This window comes from Antrostomus carolinensis, unplaced genomic scaffold (assembly GCF_000700745.2).
Source record: "Antrostomus carolinensis isolate BGI_N321 unplaced genomic scaffold, ASM70074v2 scaffold5930, whole genome shotgun sequence".
Taxonomy (NCBI): domain Eukaryota; kingdom Metazoa; phylum Chordata; class Aves; order Caprimulgiformes; family Caprimulgidae; genus Antrostomus; species Antrostomus carolinensis.
In genome coordinates, this window is record NW_010286324.1 from 5,906 (window position 1) to 14,351 (window position 8,446).

The following is an 8,446-nucleotide window of genomic DNA, read 5'->3' on the forward strand; positions in this document are numbered from 1 at the left end:
AATGCAGAGCTGTCCCTGGGGATTAGTCAACTTGCTCTAATAGCTCAGAATTTTTGAAGAGAAAGAACTGATGTTGCTCTATATAGGCAAGTACTCCCATACTGCATGCAGTTCTGGGGCCCCCAACACAAGAAAGACATGGACCCGTTAGATCAAGTCCAGAGGAGGCCACGAGAATGATCCGAGGGCTGGAGCACCTCTCCTGTGAGGACAGGCTGAGAGAGTTGGGGCTGTTCAGCCTGGAGAAGAGAAGGCTCCGGGGAGACCTTGTAGCTGCCCTCCAGTACCTGAATGGGCTACAGGAAGGCTGAGGAGGGACTTTTTATAAGGGCAGGTAGTGACAGGATGAGTGTTCAAGGCCAGGCTGGATGAGGCTTTGAGCAACAGGGGGGTTGGAACTAGATGATCTTTAAGGTCCCTTCCAACCCTGACCATTCTATGATTGTTCAATGATTTACTGAAAGTGAGAAGTAACAAACATCACTAGACATTGAAATTACTAGTTTATATTGATGTTTCAAGACAGGAAATTCAAGACTACCCACAGAGTGCCAACAGACCTCACTCCAGGTCATGATAAGTGAAGCTTGAGCCCAAACTCAACTTACGGCTTTGTCAGGACTCGAGTCTACAACAACCAACTTACATCACGTTGATGGTAGATATTTAAAGGAGGTTTATTGGGGCTAATACTAAATTCAAACAGCCACAAGTTCATTTTCCATGTTTACCACATCAACTGTTGACAGATAAAGTCTCAGTGGAAAATCCAAATTTTCATTTCACCATGACTTCCTGAAACGTGACTACCTGAAACGTGACTACAGATTTCAATATTTGGCATTTGATCTTCAGAGAGAGGTATCATGTTTAAGAACATTCTACCAAATAACATTGAAATCATGACTCAAAATCGAAACAATTTGGAAGTTTTGAAACATAAAGCTGTTAATATGAAATTAGCTTTTATTTTTTACCTCAAAATAAATGCACAATTGTCATTTGTTCAAATGAAAACTGAAAAAGGGTACCTCAAACAAGGGGGAACCTTAACAGAGCAAATATCACAAACATCCTCAAGTTCCTTCTCCTGCTATTGCCCAGCTCTGTTTGGCTAAAAACACAAACTTGATTATTTTTTTTTTTTCTTATGGTCAGTTTGGTCAATTAAAAGAAACACTTGAAAGCCCCCAAATTAGAAGTGGTATAAAATAAACCCAGGTACTCGTTCTCATCAGAATTCAGGTCCATGTGTTGCCACACATTTATATAAAACTTTCACTAAGTGTTGTACTAAATAGGATTTAGTAACCTCTTCTGCAGTTTAGCTCTTGGTATCTTGGTAAGAGGAGTCAATGCATAAGCATGTCAGAAGTCAACGCTATAGTGTAACTACAGTATAACTCTAACAGGGCTTCTAAATACTGTTCACCAGAGTGATGTCTTATAGTTGAATTTCAGTTTCAGCAGGTACTTCAGATTTACCTGAGCAACATCATACACAATATATCTGGGAAGAATATTAAGGAATAATTACAGTTGTTGATATTAATAACACAGCAAAACCTCAAAACACAGTCAAACTTCACCTTTGAACTTAAGTTACCAGACAGATGTCTGTGTGATTAAGCAGTTCTCACAGCTCCAACCACAAATCTTTAAATTTGACTTTTCTTTGAATTTGAAAATGTCTTCTGCAATAGTTGGAAACAATTCTCCATATGACTGTTAGTTGCTTAATGATGGTGCAGCAGATATCCTGAGTGACAGGCAGGTGAACTGACTTAGATACAGGGCTGTAGGTCTTGAAGATTATTTTTTGTCAGCCAGAGCCATAACACACGTGTTTTGTGCTCTCTAAACAGTGGAGTGATGTAGCCTAGATGAGATCTGCAGTTACAGATCTGGCATCTGCACTCTTAACTATAGCTCTATTGCTACCTTCCAGCACGAAGTCATTAACGTCCTCTTAATTTCCCACTAAAAAACCAAACTGGAATCACAGAGAAGAGCCCTACAACGGTTGGCAGTGCTTGCACACTCTATGACAGTACTGCACCATTTTACTTTTTTCAGAAGACGGTCCCAACTCACCTATTTGTTTCTCAGGGCTTTAGGCCTCCAACTTACCTCTAATCCCAATTTTAGATGAAAAGCATCCAGATGAAATCGAGTGTAAAACAAAATGAATGCACATCATGTTACCTCAATTAGCTATTAACTGTATTATATTTTATCATCTGACCAAGACAGATGCTACATTTAAGAAAACTCAAGATAAAAACAGTATTGCCATGAGGTCTGTTGTCAAGACTGCTTGTAAGAGGAGAACAACTTACCAAGAGAGAAGACGGTTTCTACACAACCCAGAGTGGTATTAATGGGTTAACTGGCAGTGAAGAGATTGATCTGGGACATCACTTATTCTCATGACCTCTTGCGAATGTTGAGCACACATTCATTTGAGGACACTTCTGTCTAGCTTAGTGGCTACATCTCTGATGGGCATCTGAGGTTTACCTCAATACCTGTAAAGGGTCTGGGGAATACAAGAGAAGCTGTGTGATGAGAGACTCCCTCAAGCCACAGAGCTGGCTCTCCCACCTCCTCCTGGTCAAGCTGGCCAGCCACAGCATCACGAGGAAGAAACCAGAGTGGAGTGATGTGAAACCACAGGCTGCATTACCCTCCCCTTGTCCTGGCATGTCTCTGGGCAAAACACTACTGGGCACTGTCGCTTGGCCATTCCAATGCCTCCAGGTATTGAGTTCTGTTGGGACAACAGCTATTTGCTACGTGTATTGTTTTCTTGCTTTTAAAGAATGACAATTTAAGCGTGACAACTGCAAATTCATCTCCCTTGGAGAAGAGACTGTAAATTGTCTACGAGTACTCCAAAGCAGATCTAAAAGAACCAAAACACAGTGTGCCAAAACTCCTGACTGACACTAGTGAGGTCGTGCTAAACTCAGCAACACTCAGTCATTCAACATCATAGCAAAGGATACTCATTATACAGAAGACAGGTATCATTAATTCCTGTTGAGATCCCGTTCCCTAAGGGAACCTCTACACCACCAAGGGTGGTAGTGGCTGTGGGATCAGGTGCAGTTTTGCCCAAGCCTAGAAAGGGAAAAAACATTAGTTACAAATCTAGAAGGCAAACAGACTTTTCACATAAAGAAAATGACTCAGCCAGACAAATATTACTTCACATATATTTTCAAATGCTGACCAAGTACAAAAGTATCTTAAAAAGAACACAAATGATATAGTCTGTTTATTCAATTCAGCATCACCATACTTATGGTACTCGTACTCCGCTGCATTAGAAGTGAGAATTTTAGATGTTTGGCTGTTAATTGTATAATCTGCATGATCAAAGCTAAAACAGACTAGACTTACAGCTCTCATATCCTAGGTTCATTAATGAAAATAGCACATACACATTTTCAGAGACGTGTAACAAACCAATCCGTCTTCTCTTTAAACTCTTCAATATAAATCTTATTTGACATCCATAATAGTGTGAGTAGTATGTATTGAAAGAGATGCTAAGTCAGGTTTTATTCTATTTTAGTCAACTGATTTTTTTTAAGCTTCTCAAAATGAATAGTTTAAGAAAAGCCACTCGTTACTGAATGTTACTGTTCTCCATTCTCCCATCTCAGTACAGAAGACAGTAATGATTGTTTCTTTTGCCTGAATTAGAGAGCTAAGTCTTTTCTCTCATCTTCTTTTTCAGTGCAATATACTGATACTTTTTGTAGATAGAAATGTAATGAGAACAGCTGTTCCGTCTGAACTTTTATTCTTAGATTTTCCTCTTCTCTCCAAGCTTCTAAGGCACTTTGAAAGCTAAACAATTACTCTTCTGATCTATCAAACCTCTCATCTTTCTTCTAAAATCCATAGCATTGTTATGATGAAAGCAAGAAGTTCAAGAACACACCTTACATTTTCTCGTGTAATATCAAATGAAAGTTTCCTCCTGAACTTCAGGCAACACATTAACTTCAGTCTTAACATTCCAACTGTACTAACTCCTATCTCCAAACACCATATACATGCATATAGATGCAACTACAGGGCAATATTATGTAAACTCCTAAAGGAAGTACAGCTATGAAATTACTATAGTTCTCTTTGCTTTGCTAAGCAGAGAGCCACAAGGTGAGTTTGCCATCAACAACAGATGACCAATGGCAAGTACTGATACTTACCTTTCACACTGTGTTTTCCCTTGGGCAATTTTGTTATGTGAGAAGCATTCTTTAGCTCATACCTGGACAGCACAAACAACACACAACAGCATTTTACGTGAATCTTAAATTATCTTGGTAAAAATTTTTTTTGTTTTGTTTTTTTCAGGCTTCACTTTATGTTGAGTTAATAGAAAGTGAATTTAGATTCTACTATTCTGGAACTCAGCAGCCTTTCTTCTTTGTCTCACTAATTTTAATGATATTTTCACTTTAGTATAAGATTCTAGACCTACAACACATTTTTTTTTTTTCCCCACCAAATAGCTCTCATTTTAAGAAAAAAGGAAATTTTGTTTCTAAAGAAATACAAAGTGCTTTTTCTTCATACTGAAGAGAAAGACTGCAAATTTAGCATCACCTTCTACCACGATGTATTAAGCATGTTCAGCAAATACTCTTCATAAGTTACTTACATATTTCCAAGGGCAACTTCTCCCAGCAGTATTAAGCCTATGGGATCAGCTTGAGATGTGTGACAGTAGTTGGCACTCTTGGATACCATGTCTGCAAAATAGATGCCCTTTCCAAACATGTAGCCGGTCTGCAAGCAGCAAAAGGGAGGAAAAAAAAAAAAAAAAAAAAGATTGGGACAATAATACAAAGGCAGCATTGAATCCACCTGGCTGGGCTCCCAGGAGAGCAAAGCTGAAACTCAAGCTCTTGTGGACACCAGTCAGCAACTCACTCTGGACACACAGTGTTGCCTGCATGCTGAGAGATAACACTGGGCCCTCCCCACACAGAAATTCTCCTATTTAGGTTGTCTCCAGCTGTGGCCACCTCTGGACACAGGGATGGAGGCAGTCAGAGAAGCTGTTGAACGTACCACAGGAGCTTCAGGGGGAGCTATCCGGAGACCCTGTGAGAGGATACCAGCGAAGTTGGTGGTGCGGGAACCGTGCCACAGCAGCTGGCGATTATGAAGCTGCTTAAATGGCTTGTAACGCTGACTCTCTCCTTCACGTTCAATCCTGAAGATCTTCAGTTTAAAAAGGGAGAGGAAAAAAGAACAACCAAGCAAGTAAACCCTTACCTTCATGCAACGAATCAGATGAAAATAAAAAATCATCTAGCCTGGAATATGCACTAATCTGCTAGGAAAATTGATCTGGATTGTTCTTAGTATTTGCAGTTTGCTATGTCATGCCAGCAAAAAAGAAGTAGTATTGATCACACAGTACTTATTATTGATTACTTCTTCACCTTCACTTCTGCATTTTCATGAGAGCAGTTTTATGAAAAATCATTCCATGAACTAAGGTTCAATTTCAGAAGATGATTACCCCCCCACCTCCTTTTGAGTCCAATTAAAATAGAAACACACCCCCAAAAGACACCTCAGTAAGCTTAGACTCATCTCTGCCTAGACTTTTGCTATTCTATTTAAAAGCAATTGGTCTATTAAATCATCCCTTCAACAAGGGAAACTAGATAAACTACCCCAAAACAAAACAAAACTGTGAAGAAGTAAGTTGACTTAGAAGAGCCCATCTTCACAAACTTAAACCCCAGTATTGCCCAGCTTACATCCACGACTTTGAGATCGTATGCGTTGTGAGTAGCAGCATGAGTATTTTTCACATATTGTTTGATAATCTTGGCTTCTTCTGAATCTTTGTCAACAACCTGCAAAAAGGCAAACAAGAGAAGTTTCTTCAGCATACAAACTAGAAGGCTTCTTACAATATAATGACATCCACCATATGCTTGCAGCTCCTCAGTTTAAACCTCCTTTATCATTTATGTGAAAATTTATTCCCAGCTAGATTAAGATATAGAGGTATACAGACAGCACTCAATCACAGAACGTCTGAGATGGGAAGGCACCTCTGGAAACTGAAATTATTTCTAACTCCCCTGCTCAAAGCAGGGTCAGCTAGAGGAGGTTGCCAAGGATGTGACCAGCAGGTCAAGGGAGGTGATTCTCCCCCTCTACTCTGCTCTCCTAAGGCCCCACCTGGAGTACTGCGTCCAGTTCTGGGGCCCTCAACACAAGAAGGACATGGACCTGTTAGAACGAGTCCAGAGGAGGCCACGAGGATGATCCGAGGGCTGGAACACCTCTCCTGTGAGGACAGGCTGAGAGAGTTGGGGCTGTTCAGCCTGGAGAAGAGAAGGCTCCGGGGAGACCTTATAGCTGCCTACCAATACCTGGCAGGGGGGGTGGAACTAGATGATCTTTAAGGTCCCTTCCAACCCAAACCATTCTACAATTCTATGATTCTATGACTGAGTCCACTCAAGCTTTCAACCCCTCTAAGAGCAGAGCCTCCACAGCCTCTCTGGGCAACCTTTTCCAGTGTTTGATGACCCTCACAGTAAACAAGCAAACCCCAAACCAAACACCACCACCACCACAAGCTTTTTCCTTTGTTTAAAAGCAATTTCCTGTATTTCAATTTGTGCCCATTGCCTCTTGTCACTGGAAACCAGAGAAGAATCTGTCTTCCTTACTCCTCTTCCCCTCATCTTATCAGGATACCCCTTGAGCCTTCTTTTCTACAGGTTAAAAAGCCACAGATCTTTCAGCATCTCCTCATACAACAAATGCTTCAGTCCCTTAACCATCTCAGTGGCCCTTCATTGAACTCATGCCAATACATCTGCCCACTTACAGTTTAGGTGATTTGTCATACTCTGAACTAACCAGACATCAGCTTGTACTCACAGTCACTCATCTCCTTTTATTTCCTTTACCTTAATATCAGTTCGAAGTTTTTCATAGTTGATGTCAATTGGGTCTTTATCCCCATCTTCATTTCCACCTCTGAGAAGGCTGTAAGCAACCTCAATATCAAGCAAGTTGTCCAACATCTGCACTTTAGCCTGAAGAATTTAGAGGTTATTCAACTTGTGTCTTTGACATGTTCAGAATAACTCTGGAATACCCCAAATTATAAAAGCGTATGTGAATCGCTGGCCACATACTGCCATCTAACAACACAACACTGCCTTTTTTTAATATACATATATATATACTTATATATACTTAAATATTCTAAAATATACACACACATATATACATATATGTAAACAGACCACAATATATAACATATATATCTTCTAATACCTTTTATATATATTTGTATACGTACACACATACATACGCACAGAAACAAACAAAAAGATATGCTGAAGAGAAACAAGCTTAACCTCATGCTTTCATGAGGTTAAAGTAAGTCTTAAAACCTCACAAATTCTCTGTGTTAGATGTCTGATATCAGACCTGTTGCCTGCAAACAACATACTGTTTCCAGTCAATACCTGAATGTATTCCAGGTTATTTAGGAGAGGTGGTTTCTTCATCCCAAAGTCATGAGGAATCAGAGTATAGAAGCGGTTGGAGAGGTCCAAGATCTGGGATTCTGAACCACTGTCAGAAACTGCCTAGACAAGACAACAGGCATCAAAGAAAATTACTGAGTAAGATTAAGTCTCCATAGCAATAGCCACACACGAGATACTTGAGGACTAATACACAGAAGCAGCAATGCAAACACTGTTAATGCTGAAACTCTCTCAGAACTAAAAAGGTCAACTCTTATTTAATTGTTTTGCATGCAGTAAGTCACAGCACTTGCACAGAAATACACTGAATTTCTGGTACAAGAAAAATCTAATGGGGATTATGTTTTCTGGAACGCAAAATAAAGGCTTCTAAGTATGGAAGGCGTATGTGTCCTTGGCAAGGTTCTGATCTATTCTTAACAACTGCAGTAAAACTTCCTGTATCTATGCTTTGCCAGGGAGTCCATGACAAAAAATGGGGTATGCTGGTACCCTTTTGCAAGCTGTTCAGGGAATACTATGCAGTGATTCTTGTAATGGTCCAGATCATGATGTGTAAATACAATAATGTCATCAAGCCAGACCATTTCCTCTGTCAACTTAACCTTTATTCTCAACCTCAGAGTTCTCTGGTGTGGAAACACCAGCTTGCTACTAGATTAAGACACCGACTTCATTTGCTCAGCCTAAAGTTTGTGCTACAAAAGCGTGGAAGACACAAGTACTGGCCAAACTGGTACAACAGTGAGAGTTCCCTGTGGAAGGCACATCCTCTTCTTCAGCGAGAGAGAACACAGATCTTTATACACACAGCTCAGCACTCACCCCACTCTGAGCTCAGAACAACTTCTGAATTCCCTTCTTGCTCTAACAGCTCTTTCATGCTCACCTGC

General features: G+C 40.2%; 1 protein-coding gene across 1 annotated transcript in view; it reads right to left on the reverse strand.

The window, feature by feature from the left end:
- Positions 1–647: 647 nt before the first annotated feature.
- Positions 648–8,446, reverse strand: part of PARP1 (poly(ADP-ribose) polymerase 1) — a 31,170-nt gene continuing 23,371 nt past the window's right edge. Inside the window, exons 14-23 of the mRNA XM_010163815.1 lie at positions 8,443–8,446; positions 7,721–7,736; positions 7,530–7,652; positions 6,963–7,091; positions 5,793–5,891; positions 5,092–5,244; positions 4,679–4,806; positions 4,224–4,285; positions 3,009–3,123; positions 648–1,510 (exon numbers count right to left, since the gene is read on the reverse strand). The exon at positions 8,443–8,446 is cut by the window's right edge and continues 64 nt beyond it. Of these exons, the coding sequence (XP_010162117.1) occupies positions 1,429–1,510; positions 3,009–3,123; positions 4,224–4,285; positions 4,679–4,806; positions 5,092–5,244; positions 5,793–5,891; positions 6,963–7,091; positions 7,530–7,652; positions 7,721–7,736; positions 8,443–8,446 (911 nt within the window). The 3' untranslated portion in view covers positions 648–1,428. The remainder of the gene's footprint in view (positions 1,511–3,008; positions 3,124–4,223; positions 4,286–4,678; positions 4,807–5,091; positions 5,245–5,792; positions 5,892–6,962; positions 7,092–7,529; positions 7,653–7,720; positions 7,737–8,442) is intronic.